Source organism: Pseudopodoces humilis, chromosome 11 (genome assembly GCF_049639895.1).
Source record: "Pseudopodoces humilis isolate 2021_Gansu_Grassland_sample_001 chromosome 11, ASM4963989v1, whole genome shotgun sequence".
Taxonomy (NCBI): domain Eukaryota; kingdom Metazoa; phylum Chordata; class Aves; order Passeriformes; family Paridae; genus Pseudopodoces; species Pseudopodoces humilis.
The window spans coordinates 8,947,098-8,965,172 of NC_142210.1; the positions used below are offsets into that span (position 1 = coordinate 8,947,098).

The following is an 18,075-nucleotide window of genomic DNA, read 5'->3' on the forward strand; positions in this document are numbered from 1 at the left end:
GTGGAGCAAAGGAGGTAGGGAGAGAGGATTGGCAGCCACTGAGGAATGCACGGTTCTCCCCTGCTGGCTGTTCGGAGGCCTGGAAGGCAGGTGTTTGCCTCTGCAGCATAAGAACACAGGTAGTGATTTGTGGAGGTGCATATATTTGTGCTGATTAGGTTTCTTTTATAAGCAAGGTGTGAAAGCCATTTGTGGGTTCATTAGAGTTGTCATTAAAGATGTTTAAAGGTGAATAGCAGTATTCTGTAAAAACCTGTGGAAAAAAACAATGAACAACACAAAACGTGTTACCTGAACTTTGACCCAGCCCTTGTATCATTGAGGCAGAAAATGACATGTTTATTCTATAGGTGCTTTTTTCTGGATTGTGAACTAAATTAGAAGCTTTTGTGTGCAATAACCAGGAATGGAACTGTCAGTCTTGCAGAGGTCATAACTCCAGAGCCCTTCCCACAATCCTGCTGGAAAGAAAAACGGACATTTCCTTCCACAGCTGATGGACACATGATTCCCAGGAACCCTGGTGCAAGAAAGAGAAGATTTGGAAACTGCCATAAGGTGCAGTAACATGGGTAGCCAGGGAAAGGATTGTATTTGAGGGAATTCAATTACTGGGATGAACCATGTGGTGAAGACACAGGCAAGTGTTTCACACTGAGATTAACATTAGTGGTTCTTCAAGTTGCTTATGAATTGTAATGACTTTACAGTGATATCCTTGTTAAAGTAACTTGGAAAGAAGTTTGACTCCACAATTTCTCTGTTTTCAGTGTATGGACTTAGGGCAGAGATAGAGATGATCTTTAATTCTGGAAAAGTATTGGGAATAAGAGGCTATTATGTGACAGGAATCTCTAGCTGATGAAAAAGTTTCCCAATTACCATATGGCCACAGCTGCTCTTAAGGTATCCTTCAAGGAAGTAAAAAATCAGAAGCAGGGCTGGGAGCTAGCCTCTGGGCTAGGGAAGGAGCTCTCTTCACAGGACCGCCTCCAGTTCTACCCTGTAGGTACTTCCCTTCCAGATCTTTTCCCTTAACACAAAGAAAAGTCCTCCACCCTGTTCTTTTGACTTTGCAGCCCTTCTTAAAACATCCTTTTGAAATGGTCTCTTGGAGATATCATGAGGAAAACTCACTGCCCTGTTTCACAGGGTTGCATGAAGTGTGCTGGGACACACAGTATTACAGTGAGCATGAAATGAATGGTAGTAAATCTGCAAGAAATTCTCCTGTGCTCTGTAGGTGAGGTCTTATTTGCATACCAGTACAGGTTTTCATGTGAACATGCATTACTTTGGAAGGATTTCATTCCATGACAGTAATTTCTGTTACTAGCCTTAGGAATAAATTCAAGTGTTACTGTAACATCAGAATCAAGATTTATGCTTGAGAAAAATATGCCTGTAACTTAAGAAGGAAGAAAGAATGAAACACCATTTGACAGTGGGGTAATGCAATCTGTGCACATTCAGCCATCGCTCCTTTCCCTGGCTTTGGTGCAGGGAGTGAACGCTTTTGCTTTGTGTCCAGGCTGCAGGTTTGGGGGAGAGAAAGCAAAACTGCACATACTCTGCAGGGAGGAGCTATAACACAGATTGATCCGGTTCAGAAGAAAGGAAATGTTTTCTTCCAAACCATTACACAAATTCTGGATGAGCATAAAACTGTGTAGTTTCACCCTGAATGCTTTTGAAACAGAATGATTCTTTCCAGAGTGTGTATGTCAATATAAGGAAAACGGCATAAATGTCACGCTCAGTCTGTCCGAGCTGCGTAGTTTTGTTCTCGTGCAATGGGAGCAGGTGGTGGGAGGTTGTTTTGATGGGCTGAGAAGCTCCTCCCCTCCTTCCCCAAGCAGCATTCTCATCTGCGTCAGCAGTAATTGTGTGCCTTGCACTGCTTTTCAGTGAGGGTGAGTGCAAAAGATACATCAATATGAGGTATCAAACTGAGGCTTAGGTGTTGCTTTTAAGTGGCTACTCATTTCCTTGAGCCATAATATGGGCTAAAGGTTAACTTACACATTCTTCGTGGAAGAACAATTCCTCTTTTCTTGGGGAAGGGAGAAGGAGGGGGAAAGGGCGTTGTTTCATATTCTTTCCTACCTATAGACTCCATGTGATGTACAGTGGTGCTCATGCAGATTTTTTTTCCCCCCCTCACCGGATTATTTGCTAATCAGACTTCAGTGCAGTGGCGATAAGGGCGAGACTGTTGCCTAGCTAGGAGGCTGTGCCCGCCCGCGCCTCGGAGGCAGGAGCGGCGCCGCTGCCGCGCCGGCTGCCGGCGCGCCCCTGCTCCGGCGTGCCGCGTGTCCATGGGCCCGGCGCGGCGGAGCTGTCCGAGGTGCTGGGATGCTGGTTGCAGCCGGATTGCAGCCGGAGAGGAGCCCCACAGTCCTGCTGGCACCCGAAGGTAGGCTTGCTCTTTGTTTGAGAATCCCTGATTAATCAACAGCGGCATCCACGGACCCGGGCAGCTGGAGAGAGCAAGCCTGCCTGTAGTCACGGGGGAGAGACAGAGACGATGCCACGAGCCAGACTGTTTCAGACCTGTAAGTGGCAATGAGCAAGCAAGCATCTTTCCTGCTGCAAGAAGCCATTTGGATAGGATATTTGCTGTTCCTCATATTCCTTTCTTTTTGTCTCCACAGAACATTTTCAAATGAGGCACCTTAGAAATCTCTGTGTTAGTGCATTTGATGGTGCTGTAATCGTCTGTGTTGTAAAGTGGGTAAAAATAATCCAGTTTCTTCTCTGCTGGACCTCAACGCAGGGTGTTGTTTATACCCTCCCATTATCCGTACCCTCTCCTCTCTGAATGTGGATTTAAAGAAGCAAGCACCTGTCTTTTCTTTCCACTTCATTTTTTTAAGCCAAACTTTCCATGCCATTTTAATTGTATGTTAAGAAGATCTGTAACATAACACATTGACTTACAGTGATGTCGAATTCTACAATCTGGGCAATTCTGCCAACAAGATTTAATGCACTTTAACTGAAGAGAAAACTGAGCCTAACTGAAAATCTGTTTCTTATGGTGCTGAAATATCCCTTCCGACTGCACTGAGAAAACCACAGGAAAGGGCTTTTACAGGCAAAAGTCACCTTTGATTATTGCACTTAGCGGTCCCCGTGGACTTGAATTTTGGTATGTACTTATTTTAATACATCATATGAGCATGATAAGAAAATATGGTGCTAATTAGAATGAAAAAAATAACACTACAAAATGAAATAATGAGTTGTCAGAATGCACAGTGATGAGGTTGCATGTATATTTAGAAGGTATTAATCAAGCCATTGCTAAACTAAATGCTGAAGTCTATTTGGTCTTGTGTACTTCACATGTTGATTGTGCTTGTAATAAAGACATTTGGCAGCTGATTTTATTTTTGTTTTTAAAAAGCACTGTTAAATAATTAAAACCATTCTTTTACATTTTCTGATGAATTAATTGAAATAATTTCTAACATCTATGATAGTCACTTATCAGATCTACTGCACCATTAATATTTTACAGCATCTTAACATGATGCTGATGGTAGTAAAATCTCCATTTCATTTTCTTAAAGAGGAGGAACAAAAATAAGTCCATCAGCAAGAAGCTCATGATTTCTTCTGAGTCCAAATGCATTCCTATTTGCATAGAGAATGTGTATATATGTCTGCTTGTTGTGTGGTTTTATTTCTTGTTGTTGTTTATGACTTGTCTGCATAATAATGGAATGATGAAAAGTCATAATTGTGCTTAAGTTCTGGCCATTCTGAATCTAGGTTTGTGATTGTCCAGCATCCGCGCACTTAGGAGGAACCTTTATTTTCCTCTGGGAATAAAAGTGATAAAAGTGTTGCAAAGTAAACAACAGCTTTTTACATCCTGGACTCACAGAGGAGTCATTGTTAGCAAAGACCTTTTTCCTTTTCAAAAGGTACCTGCAAGGGGGCCAAAATTCAAGGCCCAGGTTATTTTTTTGTTTCTTAAAACTATAGGAAACAGCTTTCCCCTATAGAAGGTAGGACATCTGTAGAAATTAACTGTTCCTTTAAACTCATGCATTAGCAATTTCAGTCTACTGAAGGAGACACTTTTAACCTCTTTAAGTGAAGGGCTCAGCACTACTTAGCTGTAGTGATTTCACCCAGGTGCTAGAGCTTGTGCTGTGCAATATAATGAGCACCATGTATGTAATCTGTAATCCCAGCCAGAATATAAAGTATATTTTGTACTTACAAATTACAGTAGTGATTCCTTGATTCTTTTTCTTTAAATATCTGCATATACAGTTGTCAAATTATATGTAGTAGGAAAGTTGCAGCTGAATTCAGAAGGTCTCTCCTCTTTGACATTATAATTTCCGGCATCACTGCATGTGGAAGCAGAAATGTCATTTTATTGTTAAAAATGAGCAGGGAATGCAACTCTAAAAGGCATGTCTTAGTGGTTTGTCTCATCACATTCACCTGTTTGGGTATTTCATATATCACTTGATATAAGGCACAGTTTTGATAGGAGACAGAGTTCTGCAAAGTAGTCTCTAGTATATTTTTCCCTCACTAAATTTTTTCTTGATTGCAGTGGAAGTATTTTTTTGTACACCCAATACCATTAGGTCCTTATTAGTGCTGCTGTGGTCAGCAGTTTGTGAAAATTGGATACGGCTGGCCTGTCTGCTTTTATTCTTGCAAGAAGCTAGAATACAACAGCTCAGACTCGAGGGTTGAATCATCCCTGTTTGTGCAGAATCCTTCTGATATCATGAATTTAGTGGAAGGAGTTCAATATAATGAGAAAGCAGATGTTCTTTCAAAGAGAGGACACAGTGTCTGGGAGGGAATCGGGCAGTACTGGAGAGGTGTGCAGTAGGCCTTTATAAATTTGAGATTGGACTCAGGACTTTGGGCAACCCCACACGTGTTTTTCCATGGTCTCTTCTCCTATGTTAAAATTTTAAAAAGAAAAAAATATCCCTCTGGTTTGGAAGAAGGCAATCAGTGCCTTTGTCATTACTTCAAAAAGCTCCTTCAGTTTAATGTAAGCACTGCCAATTTTCAATGCAGCACAGCTGCAGCTTATGGCTGTCAAGCAAGCTGAAAAGCAACTGATATTTGGGGATCCTGATGTGAATAAGAGAGAGAATGGCATGTCTGAATCTTCACGTGTAGCACTGCTTGGTATTCAGTCAATTACTCATATTCTGAAATCAATATTTTTGCACACTGATCATATGAAAAGGAAGTGGTTTGTGGTTTGATCAAAAATGCTGTATATGTGGCATCAGAGCAAAAGGTTAGATTAGAAGTAAGGTATGCAACCATCCTGTGAAACACAACGCACTCTGCTCTCACAGAAATTGTGTCTGAATCAATACAATAATCTTGAATTTAGTTATGTAAATATTTCTAGGCAAACCGGGAAGGGGACTGCTTGCCCTTGCCAGTAAACCAGATGCATTGGCAGGGAAGGAAAAAAAAATCTTTCTTGCTTTACTCCTCCCATGCTGACAGAATGGATGAATGTGTGAGCCGTGCCGGTGCGAGCTGCTCTGTGCTCCTCTGCCAGGGTCCCTCTGATCTGGGGGTACCTGAAGAGGCAGCTGTCAGTGGGCACCTGGGTGTGATTGTGGCTTTTTCTCAGTGAGATTTCACAGTGTTAGTCTTTAAGAAGCAAAGTGTACATCATGGAGAATGCCTTCTTTGTGTCCTTGTGCTCAGATGGATTTTCAAAGATGTTCATGTTCAGTGAACACTCAAAACAAAGTTCCTTCAAAAATTTTTTGTTCACTTCTCAGTATGTTAGCTTCAATAGCTAAAGTCCAAGGCTTTTATTCTGTCCCACGGTCTCCTTTTGTTGCTTCACAATAAGGAGGAGAAAAGAAAGGAGTGTCTAAAGAATTTCTCAAGTGGTACAGCTCCCAGTTATAATTTTCCAGTACTGCTTGATTTCAGAAAACAAAATGTACTGAAAGCAACTTAATTACAAATACATAGGTGACACTGTATAGTCCTTGTATCTGGCTAACAAAATCCCTGACCACAGTGTGCATGTTAGGGATACCAGGATTGTGGGGCCTCAGCTTACATGGCTTATTTACCAATTTGCATTTGCATGGTTTTAATCAAATATGAAAGTACTCAAACAGAACCCTTGCTTGTGCCTGTGTCTGCCCTGGCAAGTGGTTAGGAATTGCTCACTGCCTGAGTTTACTGGTCACCAGAACCTTTGCTCAGTGCTGTCCAGCCATTTTCCAAGGAGGGGGACAGGCAGGCACTGCATGGGACTCCAGGGGCCATATGTGTTGATTGCACATATATAGCTGTTGCAGCTATTGAGGACATTTATTTATTATGGTAACATATTCTCTGAAGTGGCATTATACCTGTAAGTAAAATTGGTCCTAGTGTGCTGCCCAAGGAACATTAAGACTGTAAAAATGTTAACAGTAATTAACTAAGCTTTTTGCACCTGCTGTTTGCATTTGTAATCCCTGTTTAAGTATAGCATGCACAACTGCACACTATTAGTAAATGTAGTGGGGCTGTAAAATACCACATACACGGGAGGTACAAGGGGTTTGAATCAGAAAATGCTTGCTGCTTGCACTGAGGCTTTTTGGAGTCAGTGCCATAGGAGCAGGATCAAGGCTCTGAGACATCTGTGTGTCCTCAGCTCCCCTCAGGAGTACCCCAAACTGAATTTGGTGTCACAACAATGCAAGGATCAACAGTCACAGGAGGAGTTCAACAGCTACAGTTGCTCGGTACTGCTGTAGGGTTGGGCCCCTGTTAGGACAAAGAATATTTAGTAAATAGTAAGTTTTTGCATGAGTTTAGTAATAAAAAGCATCAGTGGCAAACCAGAATATAAAGTCTCACCTCAGTTTATTAAGCAGAATAAGGGCTTTTTATTTAATTCTCTTTGCAACTGGAATGACTTCATCCTCCTGTTTAAAAAATAAACATCATAATACAAGGAGGTTCAGCATATCCTTAATTGTCAGCTCATTTCTGACCTCCAAAAAGAAAGGAAAAAACGAGGGGAAGAAATTCAGTCACAAAAGACCATGTAAAACATATCATGTGTCTTGGGGAAAAATGGATGAGAACTGCATTTACTGAAGCCCTGTTGAGGTTATCTTCTGTATAAAATTTCCTATTATATTTCAGGAGTAGACCCTGGTCACTGAAGCAATCAATGGCAATACTGCCATTCAGGTCACTAGGGTGAGATTTCTCTGTTGTGCAGGTTTATTTGAATTTAATTCAACATATGCAGAAACAAGGTTTTACCAGAAGTCCAAAATGGAATACACAATAAGATAGCCATCTACTGGGGAAACAGCCAGATTTTAACCATGAAACAGCAGATATCATTTGAGGAGTTCAGAGAAAGGGGAGTTAGAGCTGTCTGTGCTGTTAGCATTGGTTTTAATCTTGTAGCCTTCATGCTGTAGCTTCATTGTAGCAAGAGACTCAGAAGGGGTTTTGATATCTGGCCTTACTTTTCTAATCAGCAAGGTTAGTAATTAGTCTAAAATATTGTCTGCTGAAGAACCATAGAGTCTGTTCAGCTCAGTGTCACTTTCTAGCGTCCTCCTGAGCAGACAGTGTGCTACTTATGATGAATATATAGAATGGCTGAATGCATATTCCAGCCCAGCAGAGTTGTGGCCAGCTCCAGTCAGAGCTGTGTGAAATGGCATGCAGGCACATTGGGCTACACTAAGACCTCCTTCATTGGTTTTACCCTGCAGGGATCAGTAGGAGATGCTTATACCCATGTTTGAAAATGCTTAAAGATCACTTCAGTGACCCTCAACATCAGCCTTATGTTCACATTGAGGCTTAGTTGATAGGTTGTTCTTGGAAGGCAGGAGAGGTAATAGGAGAAGACTCTGCATCTTCTGAGTCTTCACGATTTTAACAGTTGTGCCATTGTACAGAAATTGTTTTGATATGCAGACATGCAAGAAAAAGGGGAAATTATCAGTGTGCTTTTAAGGTATTTAGTGCCTGAAACTAGCCGTTTGTTGCCACTTCAATAGTTCCCCCAGTCACAATAGGGGAAAACCAGAAATATATTTGTCTACTCATTTAATCCCCTGAATTTTCAGAGTCAGGGCCCAGATCTGAAGGCCCAGAGTGGATTTCTAAATCCTTAAGAACATTTAAATTTATTTATCTATTTATAGCCAGCCTAGATCAGAATTTTACTTCTCCAGCTTTGTAATAAATATTAGAAATATAACATCATACTAGGAAATAGGGGAAAGATTTTTGTCACTGATTCCACAGGAACCCTGCCCCTAAAATTTGTGTGCAGACAGGATTCTTATTTCCTGTTCAATAAGATACTTTCTAGCTGTAGTGTTGGCATGTTCTGAGGCTGATTCCGAGAAGCCACGCCATCCTTCTTCAGGGAAGGGAGGAATGCTGTAGCAGTGAATAAGCAGACGTGCAGTAGAGAGCTGAGTTCAGCTGCCAGGGCTGCCAGCAAGTCACTCAGTGAATCCTGCACCAGCCCCTGGCTGTGGGATGAGGGCCCCTCATGGGGCTGTGTGCAGGTAGTACCAGTCAAGCTTGTAATGCTCCTGCACCTTAAAATAATCAGTATTTAAAATAAAATAGAATGGTCCTATTTTTTTTCAACTTCTATTTAACTTGTTTAATAAGTGGTTTATCCAGTCCTATCCAGCACAGACTTTAGAGGGAGGCAGTCTATCTCCTGAAACTCTACTTTGCATTTAGTGTCCTCTAGTATTTACTGCTCCTGCAACTCCCAGGAGTTCTGCTGATGAATGGAAAACCTCTGGGGCCTTTCTGTAGAGTTTTTAGTCTGCCTGCTACAGACCCAGGAATGACCAAGGGGTCTAAGTGTGTTCTGCTCCAAGGTGCTGTAAACCCCAGTGTCTGCCACACCTCTGGAATACAGATTCTTGCAGACTTCAAGGGTCTGTTCTGAAGGTCCCAGCTCAGCTGGGCACTATTCTTGGAGCTTCAAGCTAACAAGATGTTGGGCAACAGATGACCACGGTTTATGGGCTCCCTATCACATTACTAAGAAATACAGGAAAATATTTCACAGTATTTCTTTCTAAATTTTGAACCTGAAAAAAGCTTTTAAGTTTTTTGTTTAAAAAAATGGAACAATACTTTTCACCTGAACTTTAGAATATCCTGCAGAATAGGAACTTTGTCTGGTAGTCAGAATAGGAATTTTTCCTGGTAATCTGCTCTGGTGCAGCCTTATCTAAACTGTAAAAGGGACCTGTCATCCTGTGATGGGAGCCTTCTCGGTTCAATTCAAACTGAGATTCAGGATGGCAGTGCTTATTCAATTGATGGGTACTAGGAAATGGGAAAGGGTGGCAGGAAATGTTTTGGGATTTAAATAGTGTAATTGTATGGATCTGCATTGCCTGGAAGAAGAGACTCTTGGTTATGTCTCCTCTTGTCTCGAGTAATGTTGTTCTGTGTTCTGAATTGCTTTGTTTATTATCTTTTAAATGAGAAAGTCTGAAAAATTGTCTCTTATGGAGATGTTAATTACAACTGACACAATCTTGCTGTCATAAACCATAAGCTATTTTCCTACTGATTAAGATATTATGTGTTTTTCAACCTGCAGGAAACGTTGCTTTCCTTTGTTCATTATCTCCTGCAAGATGATGAGTTCTAATCAGGAGGAGGTCACTTTGGGCTCTTTTCTCCAGTATATTGAAGATATGGGGATGAAGGCCTATGATGGCTTGGTTATACAGAATGCATCAGACATTGCTCGAGAGAATGATCGCATGAGGAATGAAACAAACCTGGCTTACTTGAAAGAAAAGAGTGAAAAACGCCGAAAACAAGAAGAAGCAATAAAACGGTAAATATTTTGATAAAAAGATGAGTGGTCTGGCAGAGTGAATGAAAAACAAGGGGTTCAGATATGGTAAATATGTGCAGAGCAGTTGATTTCTAAGCAGCTTGCTGGCAAAAGCAGTACACACCATGGGCCTCTGTCAGGCCTCTGACACACGTGGTTTACATTGTGTTGACATAGTTTGAGTGTGTGTGGCATCTTGAGCAGGTGTGATTTGTAACAAAAAGTTTGGGTGTTTGGAATAGGAGATTTAGATCCTGTGACAAATGGGTTGTCATCCTGTTAGTCCTGTAGAAGAACAGTTTGTGCTTAGTGCAAAAATGTATTTGTGTGTGAGCAAGACAGGGACAGTCTCACAGGTCAAAATCGACTCTCCTTGAGCTGATGTTTTAAATATGGTAAATTTTCAAAGCTTTTCAACTGGTGTCTGAGGTTTTTGATTTTTTTTTAAAACAAGTGTCTATTATTTACATTTTCCTTTCAATTCTGTGATCTCTGAAGTCAGTAACAATATTGCAATCACTTGCAGGAAAATGGATCAAGCCCCTGATGGGCAGAACACTATAATGGCTCTTCTTGAACAATTCCATTGATTTTAATTGACAGTTAATGAGAGGAGCATTTGCATGACCTGGCCTCTTGTGCCAATGGATTTCAATGAAATCTCTGCAGCCTCTTGGAGAGGAAAAGAAGGTTGAATGGGATAGATATAAATATTTGTTACATACACCCTTGTTAATACAAAAAATTGGTTTTTCTTGAGGTGAAGGTAAAATTCTGTTATAGAGGTAAATCCTTCATCCAAATCCTTAACTTTTATATGCAAATGGATGGCTTGACCATAAACTGATAGGAGGTCCTTTGAATTTTTTCCCCCAGCACGAGTCTTCTGTATTTCAGTTTAAGTGATTAAATTTTATGCTATGTCTTGGGTACTGTACATCCAGGTATAACAGACATGCTGTGCTGTGAACATTCAAGCAACGCCTCGGTAGTCTGATAATTTTGATGGAACATTAAAAAGAAAAGAGCAGCACACACAGTTTGAGAGAGGAAAGAGATGAAGGAATTATAGTGAATATATGTCTGCTTTATGTTCCAGGGAGTGGAACTATTTGGGTTGTCAGTAATTTCATTGGAGTGATAAGAATACTGTGAAGTTAAGGTGAATACAGCTAATTAGGCTGTACTCTGGCTAACCTGCTTGCATGCATTTTTATATGTGTGACCATAAAGGTTACTAAGTACTAGAACAGATTTTGTTATGAATAGGTTTCTTGGGACATGAGAGAGTAAATTGTGGACCTACTTGGTTCTTTATAGTCCTCTAGCCAAGCTTTTCTACCTCATTTGAATAGTAGTGACAGTATTTCCTACACTGTGGTTGGTTTGTGTGGTTTTGTTCATTGATCCTGGCAAAGAGATTTGATGAAGAGCTCTGGATAAATACAGATGATTTAGGGCTGAGCCAAACCATGAAATTCTTGCCCACACTCAACTGAGATCAATGCAAACAGAGCATTTATCCTCAGTCACAGAGCCAGAAGACAGGAGGTAGAGGACCAGCAACACAGTGGGCTTATTAGAGGAACAGCATGTATTTGTATGTGGTTTGGAGATACCAACATTTCCTCAATACAGTGCTCTTCTGTGGGAAACTATGTTTGCAGTGACTCCCTCTGATCCCTCCCTATTTGGCTTATCTCAATAACACTGAGGGGGGCAACAATATCTGCCTGAGGAAAAAAAGTAGGAAAACACCTCAGGAAATCTTGAAAACAACTTTCTTGAAGTCTTTTTTGCTTTTTCCCTTGTAAACTTGGTGAGGTAAAAAAAGATACTTGAGATCAACCTTTGGTTGGAAAAACTAAAAGCGATGGCAGACCAAGGGAAAATTCCTGATTTGACTAAAGAGACCGTGAGCCTGAAGTCATTTGGGCTGATTGCAATTGAGTCAGCCCCCCCAGTAACCTCCAGAGATTCATCCAAGACCATGTTGTCTGTTGAAATGCAGCAGTCAGGAAAGGTTAAGTAGGATCATTGAGTTCTTCTTTGTTCTGTACTGTATTCTTTATGTCTTTACCTTATCTCGGTGGGTATTTATATTATCCCTAATTCCTGAGAGCGTGGCCTAGATAGCAAGTGGTGCACATGTGCAGTGGTAACTGCCAGCAGTCTGGAGACTCCCAATAGCTGAAAACAATCTCCTTAGCAACAAGGGAGTCATCCCCTGTGATTAACTGCAGGTAGATTTTTGAGGAGGAAATGGGGTTCCCACCAATACTCTTCTTTTGCATGTGAGAATCAAAATAAAGCAGCCAGAAGTCTTTGGCACCTACAGAGAATTACCTGCTTCTCCAATTATTGAATTATTTAGAAGGTATTCAATTTTAGTGTTCAGATGGTCTCTATTAGAAGAAGGCTGTTTGTGTATATTAACAACATAATAATGAGTAATATATTGTCTAATAAAGTGGTGATATTCACACACAACACTATTTAGAAGCAGCTGTTATTTACCTAAATCATCTCATAATTGTGCTGAATGACTTAAGTTCATTGAAATACATTAGTCTAAGCAGTTTGGAAACAAGATCTGAAAAATGACCTAAAAAAATTGTTTGATTTTAAGTTTTGCTTTCCAAAGGATATATTGGGCTGTGTTTCTTCAGTAGCACTGATGAAATGACACCTTCAGAGTGATTGCTGCCTCATGGTGTGTGGTTCTGATAAGTTAATTGTGGGGAAAAATGTATGGATCCATTGTACATTGTGGGAGATAAACACAGCATATTGGATTGGGAAAAAAACCCAACTAGTCTTTGTCTAATCTTGCTGGGCTGAGTCAGCTGATCTGATCTGAATTTCTGACCTAATTTTAGTATGGTGCTTAGAGCTCATGCGGAGAAAATAAGGTTAATGTGCTGGTTAGTAGCTGAGAGTAAGACATAATAAATACATATGTATATAGGACCTAATGTATAGACGTTTTTTCTTCCATCTTTTATTCATCTGGTCTCATTACATGATCATTGTTTATCCAGGGAGCTGTGTCCAGATTAAGAGAAGGTAGTGGCATATTGCCCACAGAGCCTATAAATTGCAAATAAAGTTATGGAGCAGTATCATTTTCACTGGCAATACCATGAGATGTGCGTTTGCCATGATACAATATCAGCTGTAGGCAGCATTTCTGGGAACAGAAGGTAGATTTGCCTCAGCTATTGTGGGTGCCAGGAAAAAGGTGAGTATTTGGAATTTATATAGGGCATCTGTAAGAATGAGCAATTGCCTTCTGACTCATCCATAACTGAAATGCACATATTTAGTTACTTTATTATTGTTTTGTGTGGATACTTCACCAATATTTTCCCTTTTTAATTGCACAAATATAAAAGCTTGGTAAGAATCAAATAATGAACCCTCCTCCTCTGAAGGCTTGGACACATTGCATTAATCAGAGCTAAACTTTTGAGGAGTGCATGTTTTCAAAGGTCTGGCTTCTATTTTTTTATGCATCATTCAAGTTACTCTTTCTGTCAGGGAAGTTGTCATTTTCACTTGTAACACTGTGAAGATGTCACTACTCTCCTTTAAAGCTGGTGGTGTCTGTGGGCATGAATTTCTGCCTGCCAAATCCTGGACTTAGTCATCAAAATATTTACTTCTAATGGTTTCCCTTACTTGTAGCTCATTCCCAGGACCTAAATGGCTCTATGGAAAGCCTTGCTTGTGCTTGTATCCAGACAGATGCTGTCAAGAGGAGGAGCTTTTAGGAGCACTGTTGTGTGCTAAAGCTAGCAGAAATGGGCCAGCCAGCCAGTGGCAGAGTTAAGCTCTTGTAGTAAAGAAGGAATTGTAATGAACAGCTGTCAACATAACCTCTCCTTTCTTTGGCAAGCCAAGTACTGAAGACTAACCCATCAGCAAAAGTAAGATCACATTTTTCTCTTGCCTTTTTTTATTTTTTTTAAATAATTGTGGAAGTAATTGAATTCAGGTATTATCTTTCTGCAGTTTTCTGTCATTCCTATCCTTAGTTTCCTTCATGAATAAGATGTAAAATATGTGTCCTTCAGCTAAAAGTTGTGTTATCAATCGTGGGTGACCGCAAGAAAATATAAAAAGATTTCTATGCATGGGATTATTCACTGCCAAAATCTCTATTCAGCTGAGAAAATGTATGTAATCTTAGACTATATGGACATGCTGAAGAGTTTATACCAAAATATTTCTACCAGAATAAAAGATAACCTAAAATAATTTCATTGTGAACTTAATTTTTATAACTATGTCTTGAAATCAGAATAATACCTTTGGTGAAAGAATGTCTAATGTACTATTTCTTTTATTTCTGAACATTTGTCTGTAATTGAAATTCTGGGTAGTAAACGGTGCATTTCTAAGTTTGCAGAAATAATTATGCTTTGTAGATGACAGTATGCTTATAGCCTGACCTCAAAAAAATGGTGAAGGAAGTGCATTAAATATTATGGGTCATGGTGAGAGCCTCATTTGAAATACCTATAAACACATTATTGAGATGTTATACATTACAAGCTTGTTAACCCATTGTTTTTGGCTCGATGTGTTGATGTAAGTTGTAGACATTTATTTTTGTTTGGGTTTTTTGTTTTGTTTTTTCTTTTTTGTTTGTTTGGGTTTTTTTGGGGGGGGTTGGGGGCTTTTCTCTTTGTTTTAATTTTTAATTAAAATCTGAGTTCACTTGGTGAATGTGATTTTTGGATATGAGGTCAGTGGTACACACTCCTTCGATCAAAAAGTCTGTGCTTTGTGGAAGCTTAACTGGGGCACTGTTGTTTTCTTTATCTTCCTCCTGGACATGTTGCATGCTCATTTCAGCCCAGATTAAGTTTATTGTTCTGATACCACTGTTATGGTGGAAGTGGCTGATGAGGTGTGATGAGACTAATTTTTCTATGATTTCAAAACCTTTTTCTCATGAAAATATGAGCTGTGTTTTGTAATTGGTTCAATGTAGAAAGAGTAGTATTGATAGGTTTTTTACATCAAGAGTAAGTAAAATGGTTGTGCAGTCAGTGACCTCCAAATGTATTTTTGTTGCTTTTATAAGTAAACAGATGTGATGATTTAGCCAACAAATCCTGCCTTCCAAATGCTCGTATCCATATGGCTGCCTGTATTATTGCCATACAAAATAAACAACAGACACAATGCAAACTATTTTATATTGCCATTGCTGCTATTCAGAGAAGTTTTATTTTAGAACAGTCATGTGATTAATGTCATTTAAAAGTTACCATAGAGGCTGATATCCAGCCTCACAATCCAAAAGACCAAGGAAATAAAGCAGAAATTATTATCAGTTTGCTAGCTAAATCTTGATGCTATTTTCAGAAACTCCTCCCTTTTAGGGCTTCTGCTTACAACCTTTACTGCTTCTCAGGGTGTTTACATGGTCTCTTTCTCTTCATGATTCCACAAATTGCTCAGATCTGTGCTGATCCGCCCTGTAGGTGGGTGCATTGTTCTCTCTCAGGATTCATTTGCTCTATTTAAAAGCACATTAGGAGTGTGGGGTCATAGAGAGCCCAGAAGGCTCCTTAAGGGGCTCCAGACTTGTTAAGACCCAGTGGAAGTGTCTTGGCGCTGCTCGTACTCACAGGACTGCTTGACCTCCTGGGTAAATGAGTGAGCTGGCCCTGCTCCAGCTCCATCTGGGTGTGTGTTCCCATCCAACCTCCAGGCTGGAGCTGCCTTGGCACAGGAGGCATCCTGGAGGTGGGCTGGAGCTCGGGACACAGTCCTGGCCCACTGCTCAGAGGCATTGGGGGTTCTGAGGATCTTAATGGACAGTTTGTAGCCATTTGTTCCCACTCCACTTCTGTTTCCACTCTCTTCTCTCGCTATCTTTTGACTACTTTTCAGGATGGAGTGAAAATTATCTTGCATTTCTTCTAACCCAAAAGCCCTCTTAGCAAGAGAGATGCATGTAGAGCTTTGGAAATACAGATATTTTTCATGATCCTGTAGAGTTCTGGTGGTGCCATTATTTGCAGTCAAATGTTTGCATTTGTTTGGAAAATGTCTTCAAGTATGTTACAAAATTGCAAAGGGGAGAGTGGACTTTAATTAAAAACTGTTGTTTCGAAGATTGGATAAAAAATAAGGAAGACTATTCTCAAGCATGCCCAGATGAAGTTTTTATAACTATTCTAAGATGGACTTAATTAACAGAGAGATACATTCAGTAATACAGCACAATTCATATGCAAATTAAAAGCATTGATCTGTTCTGGATCAAGTTCTCCAGTAACCAAAAAGTGCTCCATGCTGAAGTTCGTTGACCTCTGACAAATTTTGTAATTGCCTGATACCCAAATTTAGAGTTCATGTTGCAACCTGGAGGACAGATACTTGTACAAAAAGCCTGTAGGAAGAAATCTCACAACCCATTGTAGCAAAATTGTAGCTAGCCATGGTCCTAGACACTGGGAACACACAGCCCCAGCCTGAGAACCCCGCAGAACTGATGCTTTGTGCCAGCATTAGAATAGTGAATCTTTCTGTACCTTCAGGAAAATCCATCATTTAATAATAACTGTTCATAAAGTTGAAGAAAAACAAATGTTTTCTTTGAGCAAAGTAGCTCAGTTCATTGCTCTTTTCAGGGCCACAAATCACAGCTGTATTTGGCTGGATTTAATATTAATAAAGATTGCTTTAAGCCCCATCCAGCTGGCAGGCATCTGTGCCCTTTGCATGTTCTCCTCAGCACCCTCCTGACAGGGTATGCTACTTCTATTTGCTTATTTATTTCTATTCTTTCACAGGGAAACATGGTATAATACTTAATCATTTAATTGAGATGTTTATTTTCTTAGCCTAAAGCAGTGAGTCTGCTCTTGGGTATGCTCCTGGAAAAAGAGAATGTCACACCATTTCTGTAACAGAGGCATCAGGTGAAGGGCATCTTGTTATCAAGTTATGCTGCATCAGTGGCTAAAATTTGTATGAAAAGAGAAATGTGTATGTGCACTGATTAGATTTTTGTGTGATTGGATTAAAATCGCAAGGAGAGATTAGAGAAGAAATGGATTGCAGAAATATTATTAACTGTTTTTTTATAGTTAATTTGAGAATGCTTTTATTTTTCCTTCTGGCTTTCTACTCTAATTTAAGTTGTAATCCTAAATGAAGTCGGTTTAAAATATATAAAAAAATAAATAAATGCACAAAACCCTAACCACAAAAAGGCCCCCATAACACCAACTAAAAAAAGGCCTTTGTGTGGTGTTTGTCCTGAGCACAAAGAGTACAGCCAGCACTTGGGCCCAGCTCAGCCCTTGGGAGAGCCCTGCTGGGCTGGGGCAGGGCTGCAGCCCCCTGTGAGCTGCCAGGAACCTGGGAATGAGCAGGGCGAGCTGCTTTGGTCCCACAGAAGGTGAGCGTCAGTGGAATTCGTTTTCATCTCCCTTTTTATTGCACAGTATCCAAGGACCCCAAATGGAAATTAGATTCCTCTGAAACACTAACCCAGCACACACAGAGTAAAGACAGCTCACAGCATGAGCTGAAATTGTACCCAACAGGTGACTAAAGGGGCAGCTGAGGAGTTAGGGGACTGCTCATTTCCTTCCCTGTGCTAGTGCAGCACAGAATAAACTGAAGTGTGTCCCCAGTGGTTGTGATGAATTACATCCAGCAGTTCTCTCTGAAAGCTACGGAGGAGCAAACACTTTCAATGGACCCTGGCTGATGCTTCTGGAATGTGTCAAGATTGAGAAGGCCAAAGCCAGCTAAAACCCACAGAAATATTCCTGCAAACAAGTGTTTTTCTTGACAAAATGGTAAAATTTAATAGATCAAAAATGAGAGTAACTGCAGGATTTTCCATAAATTAATAAGATTTACCTGGGATTAATCCATTTCTCTTTTTGGTGGATTATACAGGGCATATCTCACCAGTAGATCCTCTGTGAGCTGAGGGCACTTTAGTTATTAAGTTGAGATCACATGTTGGAGCCATTAAGTGAATTGCTTTGAACAGCCTTCCCCTGAATGCCAGGGCAAATGCCGTATTTCATACCCTTAGCTAATTTCATGCTGTAATTTAATTTCAGAAACATACTTTTAATTGAATCTTTAAAGACAAAAGGAAACTGCTGAGTCCTTTAGTACTGCAAAAAGAGATTGTTTAAAAACGTAGCCCATCTAGAGAATAA

General features: G+C 40.1%; 1 protein-coding gene across 1 annotated transcript in view; it reads left to right on the plus strand.

The window, feature by feature from the left end:
• Positions 1-2,660: 2,660 nt before the first annotated feature.
• NYAP2 (neuronal tyrosine-phosphorylated phosphoinositide-3-kinase adaptor 2) overlaps positions 2,661-18,075 on the plus strand; it is a 133,433-nt gene continuing 118,018 nt past the window's right edge. The window contains exons 1-2 of the mRNA XM_005527038.2: positions 2,661-3,151; positions 9,629-9,871. Coding sequence (XP_005527095.1) covers positions 9,666-9,871 — 206 coding nt within the window. The 5' untranslated portion in view covers positions 2,661-3,151; positions 9,629-9,665. The remainder of the gene's footprint in view (positions 3,152-9,628; positions 9,872-18,075) is intronic.